The sequence below is a fragment of the Chiloscyllium plagiosum genome, chromosome 16, assembly GCF_004010195.1.
Source record: "Chiloscyllium plagiosum isolate BGI_BamShark_2017 chromosome 16, ASM401019v2, whole genome shotgun sequence".
Lineage (NCBI taxonomy): Eukaryota > Metazoa > Chordata > Chondrichthyes > Orectolobiformes > Hemiscylliidae > Chiloscyllium > Chiloscyllium plagiosum.
In genome coordinates this window covers 45,909,829-45,928,852 of record NC_057725.1, presented here as the reverse complement: position 1 = coordinate 45,928,852, position 19,024 = coordinate 45,909,829, and the positions used below count along the sequence as shown (strand labels likewise).

The following is a 19,024-nucleotide window of genomic DNA, read 5'->3' as shown; positions in this document are numbered from 1 at the left end:
AACAGAAAGTTTATGATGAGCATCCCACCCAACAGATAATGAAACCATTTGTTTCTGAGTTATGTCATCGTTACTAGTAACAAATGAAGCCTAAATAGCAATGACACGGACACCTCAGAAGCCAATTAAGACAGTGCTAAGTGGGAGTAGAGCAAGAACAGCATAGCAAGTCTCTGTGCAACTATTTTAATAGAGGTTACCAAGGCAGGGAGAGTTAAAATTATCCCAATTGTCACAAAATCTAAATTTCCCAAACTATAACTGGCCCAAAATGTTTCCTGAAAAGGAAAACTGGAGTAACAGACAACAACATGCCTTCTTCAATGTATGCTTCTGGAAGATGATAGGTACATGCAGCGAGTAGCAAATAAAAGAAGCAAAATTCATATTAATACTGAGCATTGGAGAACAAAAGGTAATAATGTGGCAGACACGGGACACCAAGAAGAATCAATAAATAACCCAACAGAATGCAAGAGGTCCACCTTTCCAACAACACTAACAAACGACTCAAAGACAGTATAGTCCTTGAACAATTAAAATCACTTAATTATTTGCAATATCTCTTATTTGTACTATCTAAAGTTGCTTAAATGACCCCTTCTTAAAATTCCTGAATTTCTACAAGCAATTACATCAATGGAAATTTAAGACATTACACCATGAATGGAAATAATGAACGATATTGGTAATAACCATGGAAACAGAATGATTAGTGTAAAGAAGGATAGCGAATGAAAGAAAGGATACAAATGGATTGAAGAATGCACAATAATCAAGACGAGGGATGCAGAATGATTAGGGATAACTATGGATACAGACTTATTGAGGGTGATGAAAACTGCAATATTAATGGGGATATTGTAGAATACAGAATGATTGAGGAAAGTCAAGGCAATACAATTGTGGGGATTATGAAAGAAAGATTTATTTGAGATAATGGAGGATACACAATGTGGAGGATAATGGAGGTTACATAACATGGAGGATAATGGAGTATGCAGAACTATAGAGCCAAGTTTACTAAGTATTAAAAAAATGAAGGTTGGATAAAGAAACAAAGAGAAACAATAAAAGAGGAAATTGTGATTGAGAAAATGTAAATGACAGAAACTCAGAATGAAAAATGCAAAACAGCAGAATTAAGAAAACCATCAATGGAAAAGAAAAGGTGAGAGTGCTTTTTGAAAAATGAAATTAGATAAGAACTAAGGAGATGAAGAATGAAAAAAAGATGAGAATACTGAAATGGAAAAATGAGTGAATAAAAATAGATGAACAAAGAAAATGTGGGATAATGTCAGATTACACTACATACCTTCCTCTGGAACCTCTTCTAAAGATGATATTAGCATGTAGCAAGCAGAAAAGCAGCAACGCATGAAATTGAAAGGCACAAAATGGAAAAGCAGAAAAGTAATTATATTGACATGTCAGGAGAAACTGGTAAAATACTTCGGCTAAAGAGCAAAACACCACACCTTTTCACCATTAAAACAACTTTCACTGCAATTCACTTCAGCATGCATAAAAACAATCTAATTGTTGAAATAAAGGTCAACTGTGTTACACATGAATCCAAACAAAAAAAAAATCACAAGTGTGATTCCAACACCCTTAAATTCCTGACAGTTCATATTTACCCTTTTACTAAAAGGCAATCAACTCAATCTAAATGGCAAATTTTCAAATGTTGAAACACCTTCCTGTATATTAACATTAACCTTGAAGCTTGTATTGGAGAATGCTAAAAACAAACCTATTCGCTGTTCTAGATACATGAAATTGTACAAGATATAATCTTTGATTGGTTGTATATGGACAGGACAGCAGGGTGGTCAACACCATTCTTGATTGGGTTACGGTAGAATTGTTGCCTTCATTGCCTTTGAATTTGGAAAACAGTATGAGTGGCAAACATGCATATCAATTGACACCACCAGGGTTGGATTTTGAAAGTCTGAAGATTGTTGGGTTCGCTGATTTTTAAGTGTAAAGATTGTGAATTAGTGAACACTTGTAGTAACAATGGAATGCACTTAAAAATCAGTTCTGACAAGTTGTGTTTGAGGAGGTCCAACTACACTCAATATCAAAGTTTTTCTTATAATCTAAAGCACTTCCATTCACCGTTAAGCACGACCATCAAGATCAATTCCACAACACCGAAACCAAGTTATAAATTGCAATGTTACAGCTCCCAAATTCACTCAGTAATCATTCACAATTATATATTTATGTTTCCAAATTCAAACCAATGTGAAACCATGATCTCTGCAACAGTGGGTTGGTTTAGCTCAGCTGGCTGGATAGTTGGTTTGTGAAGGAGTATGATGTCAATAGCATGGATTCAATCCCCATGCTAGCGGAGGTTACCATGAAGGACTTCCCTTCTCAAACACTTGTTTGAGGTGGTGGCCCTTGGGTTAAATTACCACCAGTTCTCCCTCTAATGAGAGAGAACAGACCTATGGTCTGTTAAGACTATGGTGACTTGACATGCAAAACCTCTCTACAAATTGTTTTGGAACATAATTCAAATTCATTCTGACTTTGCACACTTTTATGACCAATCTCTTTGTCCTTAAGGCATCCTTAAACACTCAGACTAAATTTCTATCAGAAAACCAATAGGTAGATAAATATTTCTTCTTGAAGTTAATGGGGGAGGGGGAGGGGGGTGGGGGGGTCCCTGAAGTCTGGAGATTCTGAGGAGGTTCTGGCAGACTGGAATGTAACAAATGTATGCCTATAATTTAAGAAACAGGGAAGAGAAAAAACGTAAAACTCAGACATTTTAGGGAAAATAAGTATCTATAAAGCATGGAACACCTATTGACTTAAGAAATAATGATACATTTGTGCAGAGACATCATATATTGACAAGGACATTAAGTATGACAAACATATTAGATATTTTGAGGATGTTATATGAAGTACAGTATAGATACAGAAGTGGTGATTGTGGTATATTTGGATTTTCATAAGGTTTTAAATAAGGTTTTGCACAGTGGTTAGTGAATAAAAATCTCATGAGACTAGTGACAATATACCAGTACAGATTATGAATTCATTAACAGACAGAAAACAGAGGGTAAGGATAAATAGGTCATTCCCAAATGACAGACTGTTACTAGTGGATGTTGCAAAGAACAGCGTTTGGTCCATAATGTTCACAACCTACATCAATGATTTGGATGTGGGGATCAAATGTAATATTTCTAAATTTGCTGATGAAACCAAACTAGATGGGATGTGATTTATTAGGAGAGTGTAACGAGGCTTCAGCAGATTAAGCGAATATAGAAGAAAATGGCAGATAATGTGAATAAATGTGAGGTTATCCACTTTGGTAGAAAAAACATAAATGCAGAGTATTTTCTAAATGGTGCAAGTTTGGAAAGTATTGATCCCAGACAAACCTGTAGATATTAGGTGAGGACAAGATTAGGATGCTGCAAAGTCAGATCCTACCTATGCTCACACATGAAGAAGTCTTCAGTGGGCAAGACAGGAGAAAACAATAGAACCTTAGTAGCTAGCTTGAAATAATATTCTAAAATGCCTGCCTTTTGTAATATCACAACATTAAGAGTGCTGGAATTGTTTGTGGTGTTAAGTTATATAAGTAAACGATGGCATTGGGAAAAACAAAGAGCAATTGGGAATCATCTTCATTACCTCCCTCTTCATGTTCTTCATGTTCTGTAATCCAACACCAGAGATAATAGATGGTGATTATTTGCAGCAAACTCTGACTTCATCACTTAAGCTGCCCTCACCATGGGTGTTGAATACAAGCATCATGCACAGAATTCTGAACCATTAGTCAGCTGTAAATGGGAAAAGCTGAAACCACTCTACTTAGATCATTCCATCTTTTATCCTTAATCTGATGAAAATTAGCCTCTCTCACTAGAGCATAATTTGGGACAAAACAATTGGTCACAGCTTCCGAAACTGAGCAGGAGAAAAAACAGTTAGCTAGATATCTGAATCAGTGACCTCTGTTCGAAAGTGCACAAATAGACAACTGAGGTCAGAACAAGATCAGATACGATCATGATTCTTTATCTGACCTACTGACACCCACTACCCAGGTTCACAGATGAAGAACCAGCTACTTAGACCCTGATCCAGAGACCAGGCAATGGGAATGAATCAGCATTATTTATAATGATATGAAGAGATAGATAGTCAACAGTTTGGCAAGGCATAGGGGAGGAAGCTGCTTTGGATATTATTGTAGAAAATTAGCACTTTCTAGCAAGAAGGAGAGAAGCCTGTGGAAGCCATTTTTAAAAATTTTTATATTCAGGAGGTTATGACTAAAAAACCTCCTTGTCACCCAATTCACAGAACATTTCTTTTTATTCATTCAGGGTGATGGGTCAAGTATTTATATGGCTACTCCACCTTAGTTTTTGGCCAACAGTAGCACATAGGATGCTGATTATGGAAAATTTAGCAATGGCAATGGTAACATTACTTGCCACTTGTCTGTCTAAGCCTGGATATTGTTCATGTTTTGCTGCAAATAACAAACATTGGAGTGAGGTACAAGATACAACTTCTGGGAGGCTAACAGAGGAAAATAGGGAACTCAAAAAATATTGAAGAGGGAAGGTGGAAAGTTAAGACAGACAATTTCCATGAATCATGAACTGCTCTGTATTCATAATGATAGCAGTGCACTGCAGACTTCAATGTTGTTAGAAGACCAAGAATAACCATCAGATCCAAGCTGAGTTTGCTGTTCAATGATTGAAGCTTCCAACCTCAGAGAAATGCTTTACATAATACTGAAATACAATTTAGAGAAAATATAAAATAAAAAAGAACTTAGAAGTACTTTTGGAAAATTGATAACTATGTTAATTCAAACCATAGTCTTAAATAAGTCAACAATAAGAAAAATACTTTGTAAAAGTATGCTGACATAGATTAAGTGAATCTGAACAGAGTATTCAACTATTTTAAAATAATTGAAAATAATATGAATATATTTTTGAAGTGCTACATAAAGATATACTTTGATGCATATCTATCAATACATATATATAAAATAATTATATATGTAGAAAGTATAGAATATTTTTTAAATAGCAGGTTATATAATCAGTTTTATATATACATACATATTACTTTATAATTACAACTTAATGGGAATGTTACTGACTTGCCGAAATTTAAAGTATGAGAGTCATGGATTCGTATATGTGCACGTAAGGACAATGATAAGCTAAAGAATTACGTCAACCACAACACAATTTGGCAACTGCAATCATGCTGCCAATCTTGACTGAGAATGCAGTGGCCAACTGATGTAAAGAAGAATGGCAGAACCTTGAACCTTCAGAGGTGTAAAATGAGCAAGGTTAAATTTACTGACCATTATGTACACTGTTTGACTTTCCATTTGCTTCATTAAAAGATATTTGTTTCAAATGTTGGTTTGTTTTTTAAAAAGGCTGCGAGTAAATATTTAAATAATATAAAAGCATTGCTCTGGACTTATGCAACACCCTCCAGCATTATTTTGGTCCTCACAGATGCACATTGCAGAAAGAGACCATTTGACCCATCGTATCTACACCAGATTTCCAAATGAGCATCATGACTTCATGCTTTTCTTTTATCCTTTCTCTATAACCCTGCACATTCTTTCTAATTAAATAATTATTCAATGCCCTCTCCAATGCCTCAGTTGAACCTGCCCCCATACCAAATCCAGTATAGAACTCCAGACCTGAATCACTCACTATATTAAAATATAGTGGGCGGCACGGTGGCACAGTGGTTAGCACTGCTACCTCACAGCACCGGAGACCCAGGTTCAATTCCCACCTCAGGTGACTGACTGTGTGGAGTTTGCACGTTCTCCCCGTGTTTGCGTGGGTTTCCTCCGAGTGCTCCGGTTTCCTCCCACAGTCCAAAGATGTGCAGGTCAGGTGAATTAGCCATGCTAAATTGTCCGTAGTGTTAGGTAAGGGGTAAATGTAGGGGTATGGGTGGGTTGCGCTTCGGCGGGTCGGTGTGGACTTGTCGGGCCGAAGGGCCTGTTTCCACACTGTAATCTAATCTAATCTAAAATGTATTTTTCGCACATTTCATTTGCTTCTTTTGCAAATCATTTTTAATCTGTGCCCTGTCACTCTTTATCCTTTTGCAAGTGACAACATTTTCTCCATATCCACTTTGTCCAGACCTTTTACGATTTTGAAAATTTCAATTAAACTTTCTCTTAGTCTTATCCAAAGAAAGCACTCCCAACCCCTCCAATGTATCCTCATAACAGAAGTTTCTCATCTCTGGAACCATTTTTGGAAGCCTCTTCTGCACTTTCTCCAATGCATTCACATTCTTTCTAAAGTCTGGGACACAGAGTAATGAATGATACTCCAGCTAATGTTTAACTAGTGTCATATACAAGTTCAGCATAATTTTCCTGCTGTTGTTCACTATGCTTTCATGAATAATGGATACTGTGTGCTTTATTAACTATGTTCTTCACCTCTTCTGCCATGTTTAACACCTGTGCACTTGGATCTCTGATTTTATACATCCTTTGGAGAAGCATCCTTTATTTTATACTGAATTTCTCTTTCTATCAAAATAGATTATCTCACAGCTCTCCACACTATACTTCATCTGCTGCCTGTCCACCCACTCCATCAACTTGTCAATGATCTTTTGAAGCTCTACACTGTCCATATTGGTTTCAATACTTCCAATAACAATTTAAAATAGAGTTTGGCTTACATAAGTTTAGCCAGCCTTCATAATACCTCTTCTTTATCATTTTTTAGCTCATTAAGCATCTCAACTACATCCTTTATCACAGGCTTGTTCAGTGGTGAAGTCAAATTTACAGGGTCAATTCTAAGTTGTCATAGTCAATATCAATAGGAAAATAATACGTTTCAAATGTCATTAGCAAACTTACAGCCCTGTGAACACTAGTAACCAGTCTAATGGCATTTATACAGAAGCCAAACCTGTTCCTTATGAAGTGCATCTTCTGACACAGCTGAAGAATCCAGGCAAAAAGGAGACAGATACAACACTACTTTAAAAGGGCTAAAAATAAAATTCTAGATGAGATATTATAAAGACACCAGGTCCAGATAGGACCTATCAATAATGTTAAGGAAACTATGGATGGAAATTGTGGAAGTATTGGCCACAATTGTCCAATTATGCATAGACATACAGGTGATATTAGAGAAATAGGGAATTGCATGACACTTTGTTCAAAAAAGTGTAAGGATGAGCCCAGCAACCACAGGCTATTTAATTTAACATCCACAGTGGATAAACATTTAAGAATAATAATCAGGGACAACATTACAGTATTGTGAACAAGTGTAGATTAATTAAGGAAAGCGCGCATGAATTCAGGTAACAGAGAGGACAGGTGAGCCCTATGTCGTTGACGGGATGTATGTGGACTTTCTAAAGGCATTTGGTTAAATGCCAAATAACAGGTTTGCCAGCAAAGTTGAAACCCAAGAAACAAAAGAGACAATGTCAGTATGGATATTGTTGACTGACAAGGAACAGAAAAAAATGGTGAACATTTATCTTTTTGGATAGGAGGAATACAGTGGAGATCCTTAGGGGCTGACTGTCAGATGATCAACTTACTCTATTTATATTAATGACTTAAACCTATGCGCACTGGTTTAACTACAACTAGAGTATTGTGCCAAATTTAGGGAGCAACATTTATGAAGGAAATGACAGCTTTAGTGAATATGCAGAAGAGATTTCTGAGAATCATTCCATGAATAAGGGACTTTAGTAATGTAGACAGAGAAGGTTTGATAAAAGTGTTCAAAATTATGAGGGGTCTGTACAATAGATAGGGATAACCTATTTCAATTGATAGAAGGGCCAAGGACTAGAGGGTACTGGGTTAAGATGAATGATTAAGGAACCAGTGATGACATGAAGAAAATTTAGGTTACACTTCAAGTGTGGTTCGGATTTGAAACACTTTGCCTTAGAAGATAATGGGGCGGTAGGTTCAACAGCAACTTTCAGAAGGAATTGACAATACCTGAAAATCGAACATAAAACGTGCAAGGCTATCAGGAGTGGGATTAACTAGATTGCTATTGCTGAGTGCTAGCAGGAAAAAGATGAGTCAAGTTGCCTCAATTTGTATTTGCAACCACTTTATGATACTTTGAAAAAGTGAGCTTCAAATTATTTGTATATGGTGGGGAGGAGCCGCAGTATTACATCAACTCCCCTCGCTAAAAAACATGACTGCCACAATGCTGTCTTCGGTTGCACTACCCTATGTATATACATACACACACACATTCCCACTCCCCTGCTCAGCAATCCTACATCACTCAGTATTGAGTAAGTTATTCAGAAGTCTACATCAGAGTAGCCGCTAGTTATCTGGAAGTCTCTAATTCTACTTTAGTGAAGACCAGGTCTTACAATGTCTCTGAGCGTTGATTTATTGGAACCGGCGGGGTGTTGACATGCTCCATAATTTCAAATGCAGCCGCCCCCAGAATTTATGTCTGATTTGAAATAATTTTAAACATCGTAACAATAACCTACAGGGCTTCTGCAAAGTGCATTTAAAGTGATTAATTGTGAACAATTGAACGTTAAAATTTCTCATTCTACAACAAGTCTGTTTTGTAACAATTACAATATATGCATGCGTAACAGCTTGGCTTCATTATAGCGGTGCGAGCAAGCCACAGATAGACTTACCTTCGTACCTGCAAAAGAAGATAAAACAACAGGTTACTCACCGGTGCAAACTCACACTGACATTGTTTTTAAGTCTTTAACAACTCAAAAGGGGTTACAAAGGCACATGTCTGGTCTGCAGTTAACATTTTTAACATTGTATTTGTGTCGAAACTGAACTGGAGATGAGACTCGGTCATCCTAAACACTGAATAAGCTAAGTTTATCTAAAATAACTTCAAATAAATACTTACACTTCTTCAGTGTCAGACATCTTGAACTGAGCCCCCTAGATCTGTAACAATCAAAGAGAAACTCTCAGTGAGAATGGCCTACAAAGAGCATCTTCCTCGGTTTTACAATTTAAGGTACACGCTGTGTAATGAGAACCGCCGATCACAAATAGCCTCTTAACAGTGCAGAGCTAATGTTGCCTTTTTTTGATATAGTCAACAAAAATACAGGGAAAATAGCGCTGCCGATAATACAGGAGGAGTCTGCATGCAGTATCAGCAGCTGTGCCACACACAGAGCACTAACACCCCCCCCCCAACCCCCACCAACCCCCACATACTGATGGGATTGTCGATTTATATATTTTCAGCACGGCCCTGACCAACCCATTTGGGAATGCCAAAATAAGATAGTGGGCTCCCTCCCACTTCCCTGACACGCACTGGAATATGACTTGGAATAGCTTGGAAATGTACCTCAACAATGGTTTCAAACTTTCCTGTGTGTTCAGAATAAGAAGGAAAAAAAGAAATTGCGGAAAAGAAAGCTGTCCACTCTCAAACAGCATTCTTGATTCAATCCAGATCGAGGGTGGAGGACAAGGAAAGCAATATTCCGGTGGAACAGTTTCTCCGGCCAACAGCAGGCCTCTGATCAATGAGCTTCTTCCCTTGGAAATCCGCCAGCGGAGACGGCCTGGAGCCATTCCCGCTGCCCTTCCGCCGAAAATTCGCTTTCCGTGACAACCCAATTATGGTTTGACATTACCAGCTCATTTTAATATCACAGCAAACTACTGCGGATGCTGGAAGGTACGAAATAAAACCGGAAAACTGCTGGGGAAACTCAGCAGGCCTGGCTGCACCTGTGGGGCTCGAAGCAGGGTCAATGGTTTGAGTTCGATATCACTGCTGAGTTTCTCCAGCACTTTTCTTGCCATCGTTTGAAAGATTACAACAATCCCTTTTCATCCTCATCCGGCATGTATAATGATCTTTGTTTTGGTTTATTGCCTGGTATATGTCCCTGATGACACTGGCTCCCGCTGGAGGTACTGTGCTCACTCTCCTCCGGGACCCTGCATTCTGCATTGTTGTAGCGAGAGGTGTGAGGGACTATTGAACTGGGAGGGCGTCGCACTCAAGGCCTGACTCAGATCTTACACAGAGCAAAGGCCTGTGTACCTCAGCTCCAGAACTGAATGAGAAAAAGCAAAAGGAAACGTTTTCTAATACTTGAGTTGATTGGTTCACGTTCTCGCGGTGCCATCCCGCCCCCAAAACAAAATCTCGTCAGTGAAAACAATACAAAAATCCGAAATTTCCCACTTTATATGAAAACGTGCTTTCAGTGTGTATAGAAAGATATAATACATGTACTGATATGGAAAATGGGACACGATTAAATCCAAATGAAAAACAAAACTCCACTTATCATCCTGGTCTCTTACACCAGAACAGTAACTAATGTTTTAATTGGCTGTAAAGTTGTTGGGAACCTGCTGGGGCTATGAGAAGTAAATGCTGCACTCAGAGAAGCGCGGGCACCTACTGGGGGAGATGCACCTTCCACACACACACACACACACACACACACACACAGTTCCATTCGCGATCACATCTTCGGGCTCTTCAGGTGCTAGGAGCACTGGATGGACACATTTAAAAATGGAAACGTCTTTAGAAAAGGAGATGGGCCACAGAGCCAACAGCTGGGAATGCCCTGCGCCTGTCTTCACCAGATCCTATTTCCACGTCTTCAGCTTCTTAGGGTCTCTGAAATACTTCTCACAGACGTCGCTCTCCTTCCTAATTAGGCGATGGCTTCTCGCTGCCCCGAAAGGTAATCCGTCTGCAGCTGCTACCCATTCCCTGGCTGTGGATTCAATCTCATTTCTCGTTAATGCCACCGCTAAAGTAAGGCACGAATGTTAATGAAATAAATTAGATTAACCCCCCGCACATTTCCAGCAAGCACATTGCATAATAATATCAACCCAGTTTGCACTAATAGCCTTTCCTAACATGTATTTATACCAGTCCCAATGACTCCGTGTCTTCTTACCAATGAATTTCGCGAAAACCTCATGTACTTGTTTAAAATATTTAACTTTGAGCTCTTGGGATTTCTACAGATTCCCAAGATTTGGGAGAGAAGGTGAGGCAGGAGTAGGAGTTCCTCATTGTAAAGCTAAAACTAATATCCCCCATCCCCTACCACTCCCAAATAACTCTCTCCTGGTTCTTTCTCTCTGCCTATTTCCAATCTACCCCGCCCGATCTGGCTTCTTTGCCCCCTAGTTACCTTTCTCTCTTTGCCCAGTTTCTCTTCAATATTCCCCCCTTCCCCACCCCACCCCACCCCCATGTTTCCGTCAGTTCTCTTTTAGCGATTGTTTTTGTTACAAATTCAATCAGAATTGGCTCTGTTTCGTCTCAGCTCCCGGATGCTGAAACCACTCAGACCTCTCACAGTGGTCCCAGCCAAACAGTGGAAAGAAAAATCACATTCTCCATGACCCTATCGCTGCATTCTCACTGCGGGGCTCATTGATTCAACCAGACAAACCGGCCTTTTCCCTCCTTTTATATCAATAAAAACGATGGCAAATTCCAGCACCGCGCATTCTTCCGGATTTGTTTTCAGAAAATGTGAAGACCCTGTTTCCCCATTTCAGACCAACGCCGCCCAGGGAAGCAGCCCACATGAGTTGGGTGAAGATGATCTCCTCACAAGTCAAACACAAAGCAGCCCGCATTACATCGAGTACACATCTAACGCTTAATCAGGGAAGCCCCACTACTTTCAAAGCCCCACCAAGCTGCAGCCTGTTAGACAGCCCAGATGGGACCTCTGTCATTGACCGGCCCTGGTCAGCTTCTCACCCAAATATTAACACCGTCTTGTGTCTGAAACCTCGTTCCGGTTTGAAGCTCCCTAACCTGGGTTACGTTTAGCCAAAAGGTTCGTCAAGAGATGGGGATGGAATGGAGATAGTGGCGTGAGGATCTTACCGCAAAGTGAAGCAGGTGGAGGGAGGATCCCTGGTAGCTTTAACAGGCAGTCAGGTCTGCTGAGCTTCACAAGGTGGTCAGTCCAGGTCTTATAGTGAAATCCGAGTCGCGGGCAAGTCGGATTGGTCTCAGCCACTTGAAGAACACGGGGGGTGGGGGATGAGAGAGAGAGAGTTGGCTAATTTTAGCAAACCTTCAGCGAGATGCACTGGGCATGGGAAAGAGGGAAGCGGCAACACTGAGGAGATGCTCATCTGGTTATTTGTGGAACCGAGGATAGCAAGCAGAAATTTCTGCTGGATTTGGAGGTGGCAACCCAACCTTCAGAAAATAAAGTCCCTAATGATAAATCATCAATCCTTTTCGATCTGACCTGTTCTGTTTTATAAGTACATTCTCTGTAGGGGGTTGGCTGCTCAGCTGTGCATTGACAGTGCTTTCAGAGCGTTTGCTTCGGGTTTCCAACACTCACCGTGGCTCAGTGGTTAGTACTGCTGCCTCACAGCACTAGGGACCTGAATTCAACTCCAGCCTGGAGTTTGCACATTCTCCTCGTGTTTGCGTGGATTTCCTACCGCAGGTTAGATGGATTGGCTGAATTTACCGCAGTGTCCAGGAATGTGTAGATTAACCATGGCGGGGGAGGAGAGTGGGATAGTGAGTCTGGGCGGGAACGCTTTTTGGAGGGCCGGTGTGGATTCGATGGGCTGAATGGCCTGCTTCCACACTGTGGGAATTCTATGATTTATTTAGCGATAAACCCTGTCTCTGTGTGATCTGTGTGGGTGTCTATAAACTTGTGCCCCTACCAATTTATTTACCCAGGGATTTGAAGTTCAAACTACAGCGGATCATAGAATTTGTGCCTCCCATCCCATTCTCTCTCCCCCCCCCCCCCCCCGTCATCCTGCTATGTTTTCTTATGCTTTCAAAGATTGTTGCATCGAAGTTTTAAGGAAGTCTTGTTTCGATTTTTAACACTGACATTCCAAACTATAGATTGTCAACTGACGATTGCAAATGCTGAGAGTCTTGCAAAAAAAAAGTCAGATGTTCAATAGTAAATACACGACGCCTTAGTCAACCGCAAAAAAAACTTCACTCAAGGCCAACTACCCAGTAACAGCATCAAACTTCAAGTTCATTAATCTTAAATGAAATGTGTGGTTTAATTTCACGGCGGATCTAGCGAACAATCGTTTGAATTCAGCCCCCGAGATAAGTGCACAAGCTGTGATTCCTACCCCTCCAAGGCACACACACACCCTCCATCATTCCCTACCCCGCCACACACACAAACACACACACACACACAACAGCCTCTCCTACAGACTAAGGTCAGCACTACCCCACTCCAGTTGCCAACACACACACACAGGAACCAACGATGGTGTAATACCAAGCCTCAAACCAATAGGAGTCAGTCTTCCCTGAATCCAGTTAAAAGAAACTCGTTGTCTCTAGGTAATGTTACAAAACCAATAGGGAGGGAAAAGGAAATACGCCCTGTGTCGGAGAGACGGCACACCACCCTGTATGGAGCAAAGGCAACTTAGTGAATGCCCACGTACTAAACACCACAGGCGATTTTTATTTTGGGCATAGGTTAGCTTTTCCCTTCCAGCTGCAGGAGGGTACAGGCCAGTGCAGGATGAGCTCTCCAACTTGCAGTCCGAAGGTCTGAGCAGCAAATCTCACTGAGCGAACTAACAGGGATCTGCAAGCTGCAGCAAGCACCCCAAACCCTCTCTGCAAAGCTGCAGGTAAATGCCGTTTACTTTAGCCTTGTTAGTTAAGCAAACAAAAAGAAATCTAAAATAGAAAGTGGAAAAACAGAAAGCCCAAGGGAACCTTGATGTGGCGGCGCTAATGTAATTTAATAAGTGAACCTAATTGGGTTAGTGAAAGGCCGAAAATATGACAAAGCCAGTACAGTTAATACTGTAAATGCAGATTAGAATCTAATGTAATTAAACGAGATAATATAAAAGTGACTCACAAATCTTCAGATTTTAAATTTCTTTGAAACAGCTTTGCCCCAATATATTTTTCAATATTTAAGACACTGATCCTATATTACTCGTTGGATTAAATTACCTGACAAAAGGGAAAGCAATCAAGTATTGCAGTCTTTTATCTGTATTAACTGTAAAATGCCAACTGTACCACTTGATGTGACTTTAGATTCACAATACATCAATAGGACAACTTTGGAGGTATTCTACCATGAATCTAAAATTTCTCCATTTAAATGTGGAATTCATTTTTCCAGTTAAATATTTTTACATCAGACATTTACAAGGAAATGGAAATGCTGACCTGAGCAATAAACTACTCACCTGAAATTCATTACAATTCCATCTGTAAATTGGTGTCCAGCCAGTGTTATTGAAATATCCTCTCTTCAGTCATTTTTTTTCAAATATCAAATGTAGAAATACATAGTAATCTTGTTATCAGTTAACATTGTACAATGGAAAATATTTCACTAAACCATAAAGAAAAAATCCCTGTGGGGTCACAAAGCCGAAAGTATAGCCGTGGGACAAATTATTGCAATCAATAGATGGATTGGTGTGAAATCGATATATTCTGAATGAGTGACATTGGTTTAATCCTCTATTCTACATAAGTCATTTAGGTTAGAAATGTAAGGCATGTTGCTTTGCTGCTGATCTTGGTATCCAATGATGGTATTAAGCTGTATTAAATTTTTCTATTCCGTCTTCTGCCCTTTGCTATTCACCATATCTGTTAGTAATCTGTCAGTTAATCACAGGAATTAAATAATTCTACACAGAGCAAAGAAATCCAGGATAGAAATTTGAAGTGTAATGTGTATTGCTGACACACACAGCACTGGCATGACCTGCACTCAATCCGTGCATCTGTCTGGGCGAGTGATAAATTTGTTTATTTCATTTCTTTGATGTGAAAGGCAACAGACTCCTTTCATTTTTATTTATTTCATTCCTGAGATGTGAGGAGAAGGTGTTGATGAGTAGTTTTCCAGAGCTTTTGCAATGTGCAGTAATGGTGATAGTGTTTCCATGCACCTATTGCCCTTGTCCTAGGTCGTAGAGGTCACAGTTTTCAGACGAACAACTGAATAAACTTCAGAAAATTGTTGCAGTGCATCTAATAGATGGTACACACTGAAGCCATGATGCACAAATGGTGGAGAGAGTGAATGTGGTGGTGAGGTTCTGATCAAATCAGTTCAATGTCAAGCTTCTTGAGTGTTGCTGCAGCTGCACACATCCAGACAACTGAAAATTATTATGTTCGACACCTGACCTGCAACTTGTAAATGGTGGTAAGACTTTTTGCAGTTAGTTGTGTTCCTCGCTGGAGAATACCTGATCTGTGACCTATTCTTGGAGTCACAGTATACAAGTGGCTTGTTCAGACAATTTCTGATATATATTATCCTTTGCTTCCCTCAGAGTTTTAACACTTGATGATATGATGATGGTAATTAATTTATTGAATGTCAAGAATAGGTGGTTAGATTCTACCATGTTTATGTTCAATGCCTAGCATTTAGATGGCATGAGTGTTGCTTGCTACTTACCAGCTCAAGTCTAGATATTCTCAGGGGAAAAGTCTTTCATTACCTGAGGAGTTGTGAATGAAACTGAACACTGCAATCATCATTAAGATCTCCACTTCTGGACTTATGATGGGGAAGAAGGTTATGGATGAGGCAGATGAAGGGACAATGCCCTGAGGAACTCCTGTCATGATGACCTGGAGCTGAGATAATTGGTCATCACAACAACAACAACAATCTTCTTTTAATCAATTTATGATTCCATTCAATGGACAACATTCCCTTGATCCCATTGACCATGACTGTGCTGGAGCTCCTTGATGCCATAATCAATCAAATTCTGCCTTGATGTCAAAGGCAGACACTGACCTCACTTCAAGAGGTCAACTCTTTTGTCAATGATTGGAATTGAAAAGTGTGGTGCTGGAAAAGCATAGCAGGTCAGGCAGCATCTGAGGAGCAGGTGAGTCAACTTTTTGGGTACAAACCTTCATCAGGAACGTTGTGGGGAGGCACTGAGAGATAAGTGGTGGTGGGGGGGAAGGTAGCTTGGAAGCTATTAGATAGATGCAGGTGGAGGGCAATCATGAAATGTCTTAGATTATATTATCTATCGTGAGAAAACAGGCCATTCAGCCCAACAAGTCCACACCAACCCTCCGAAGAGTAACACACCCAGACCCATTTCCCTCTGACTAATGCACCTAACACTATTGGCAATTTGGCATGGTTAATTCACCTGAACTGCACATCTTTGGATTGTGGGAGGAAACCTGAGCAAACCCACACAGACATGGGGAGAATGTACAAACTCCACACAGACAGTCACCCGAGGTGGGAGTCTATTCCAGGTCCCTGGTGCTGTGAGGTAGCAGTGCTAACCACTGAGACACAATGCTGCTCAAAGCCACCATGCCACCCAAGGATGGAGGATCAAGTGGATAGGTGGGAAGGAAGCTAGACAGGAAGGACAGTTCAAGAGGGTGATACTGAGTTGGAGGGTTGGATCTGGGATGAGGTGGGGGGAAGGAAGATGAGGATCTGGTAAAATTGACATTGATGTCATGTTATTGGAGGGTTCCAAGGTGGAAGATGAGTCATTCTTCCACCAGATGTTGGGTGGCTAGGATTTGGCGGTGGAGGAGAAACAGGAATTGCATGTCCTCACCAGAGTAGGAAGGGGAGCTGAAGTGGTCAGCCACAGAGTGGCAGGGTTGTTTGGTGCATGTGTCCCAGAGATATTCTTTAAAATGTTCTGCAAGTTTTTGTCCTTTCTCCCCAAGGTAGAGGAGACCTCATCGAGAGCAATGGTATGTAGATGAGGTGTTTGGATGTACAGGAAAATCTCTGCTAGTTGTGGAAGGATCCTTTGGGGCCTTGGATGGAGGTGAGGGGGGTAGGTATGGATGCAGGTTTTACACCTCTTGCAGTGGTAGGAGAAGGTGCCAGCAGTGGAAGGTGGGTTGGTGGGCTTGTTGACCTAATGAGGAAGTTACAGAGGGAATGGTCTCTGCAGAATGTTGATATGGGTGAGGACGGAAATATATCTCTGGTGGTGGGGTCTGATTTTAGGTGGCAGAAATAACAGAGGATGATGCATTGTATTCCAGAAGTTGGTGGGGTGGAAGGTGAGGACTGGGGGGCTTCTATCCTTGTTGCAGTTGGTGGTCAAGAGCGGAAGTGCAGAAGTGGAGGAGATGCGTTGGAGAGCATTATTGACCATGTGGGAGGGGAAATTATGGTCCTTGAAGTAGGAGGTCATCTGAGATGTTCTGGAGTGGAATTGCTCCTCCTGGGAGCAGATATGGCAGAGGTGGAGGAAGTGATTGGGCCAAGGTTCTGCTGATGGCTTGAGGTAAGTTGCTTTGGTGGAACTCAAACTGAGCATTAGTAAGCAAATGTTAATTAGACTCACTTTTTTAGGACCATTCTAGAGAATTCATTTCTAATGAACAGGGAAGGTGGTTGGCCTGCCTTAACAACCGTGACTTACAAAAGTGACCTTTTGTAAAAAGAAAGGAACCTTGCTTTGGAGCAAAAGTATTCCTACCAACTTCACAATTGTTGTGAGATACCCATCACCCTACCCCTCCCTTTTGCCTGCTAACACACTCCCCCCTCACCCCTCCCATCACACAAAAACCTTCAGATACTTAACTTCAGACTATTCTGGTTCAGTGAAGTTAGGGTCATCCTCATTTGTCACCCTCAAAGTATGGTTGTTTGTAGAAGTAAATTGTATATTTAGTGTTAATAGGACCCAATGTTCCTACTTGGGCTGACTGGAGTCATACAGTCATAGAGATGTATAGCACGGAAACAGACCCTTAGGTCCAACTCGTCCATACTGACCAGATATCCCAACCTAATCTAGTTCCATCTGCCAACACCCAGCCCATATTCCTCCAAACCCTTCCTATTCATATACCGATCCAGATGCCTTGTAAATGTTGCAATTGAAGGGCTTTTGCCCGAAACGTCGATTTCGCTGTTTGTTGGATGCTGCCTGAATTGCTGTGCTCTTCCAGCACCACTGATCCAGGACAATTGTACCAGCCTCTACCTCTTTCACTGGCTGCTTATTCCATACATGCACCACCTTCTGCATGAAAAAGATGCCCCTTAAGTTTTCTTTTATATCTTACCCCTCTCACCCTAAAACTATGCCCTCTAGTTCTGGACTTCACCTCCTATCCATGCCCCTCATGATTTTATAAACCTCCATAAAGGTCACCCCTCAGCCTCCGACGCTCCAGGGAAAACAGCCCCAGCCTATTCAACCTCTCCCTATAGCTCAAACCCTCCAACCCTGGCAACAGCTTTCTGAACCCTTTCAAGTTTCACAACATCCTTCTGATAGGAAGGAGACCAGAATTGCACACAATTGTCATTTATCTGCCTATTCAGTTTCAACAAACTCCAGAAAGAATTTAAATTCTATCCCAGTTTGAGAAATGGAAAAACAAAACACCCACTTTTCACTTCCTTACACTCTGCTTCCTGTAAGGACTTAATTCTCCCAGTTTCTCCATTTTCATCACATCTGTTCTGATGATGCAGCCTTCCACACCGGCATTTCCAATGTCTCCTTTTTTCTTCAACTGAGGGTTCCAACCCAGCACAGTTGACAGAGCCTTTCAACATGTCCAATCCATTTCATGCATCTCTGTCCCTCCCTCACAGAACCATGACATGGTTACCCTTGCCATTCCACCAGCTTCCAAATGCAATGGATTATCCTTAATAATTTCTGCCAGCTCCAGAATGATGCAGTCACTACACACACTTTCCTCTGCCTTCCCCTTATTCCATAGGGCCCATTCCCTTGACAGTGCTCTAGTCCACTCCTCAGTTAATCCTAATGCTTCTTCCCTTCTCTACACCACCTTCTCATGCAAGTGTAGTCTTCCATTAGTTCCCTTCTCACTGTGCAAGGCCCCAAATACTCCTTCCAAGGGAAAAAGCAGCATGGTGGCTCAGTGGTTAGCACTGCTGCCTCACA

The 19,024-nt window shown here is 40.9% G+C and overlaps 1 protein-coding gene and 1 long non-coding RNA gene across 7 annotated transcripts in view; one reads left to right on the top strand and one right to left on the bottom strand.

Annotated features, from left to right (window-relative positions):
• tnnt3a (troponin T type 3a (skeletal, fast)) overlaps positions 1 to 12,043 on the bottom strand; it is a 47,166-nt gene extending 35,123 nt beyond the window's left edge. For 3 of the 4 annotated variants that reach the window (XM_043705983.1, XM_043705985.1, XM_043705987.1), the window contains exons 1-3: positions 11,970 to 12,043; positions 8,976 to 9,016; positions 8,743 to 8,750 (exon numbers count right to left, since the gene is read on the bottom strand). In XM_043705983.1, the coding sequence (XP_043561918.1) occupies positions 8,743 to 8,750; positions 8,976 to 8,995 (28 nt within the window). In that variant the 5' untranslated portion in view covers positions 8,996 to 9,016; positions 11,970 to 12,043. Of the gene's footprint in view, positions 1 to 3,681; positions 3,706 to 8,742; positions 8,751 to 8,975; positions 9,017 to 11,969 lie in introns of all 4 variants that reach the window. The other variant, XM_043705984.1, reaches the window with a different exon arrangement.
• Positions 12,044 to 13,441: 1,398 nt separating this feature from the next.
• Positions 13,442 to 19,024, top strand: part of LOC122557856 — a 37,945-nt gene continuing 32,362 nt past the window's right edge. Inside the window, exon 1 of one of the 3 annotated variants that reach the window (XR_006313962.1) lies at positions 13,442 to 13,732. This is a non-coding gene — a long non-coding RNA (uncharacterized LOC122557856). The remainder of the gene's footprint in view (positions 13,733 to 19,024) is intronic. The other 2 variants (XR_006313961.1, XR_006313960.1) reach the window with 2 other exon arrangements.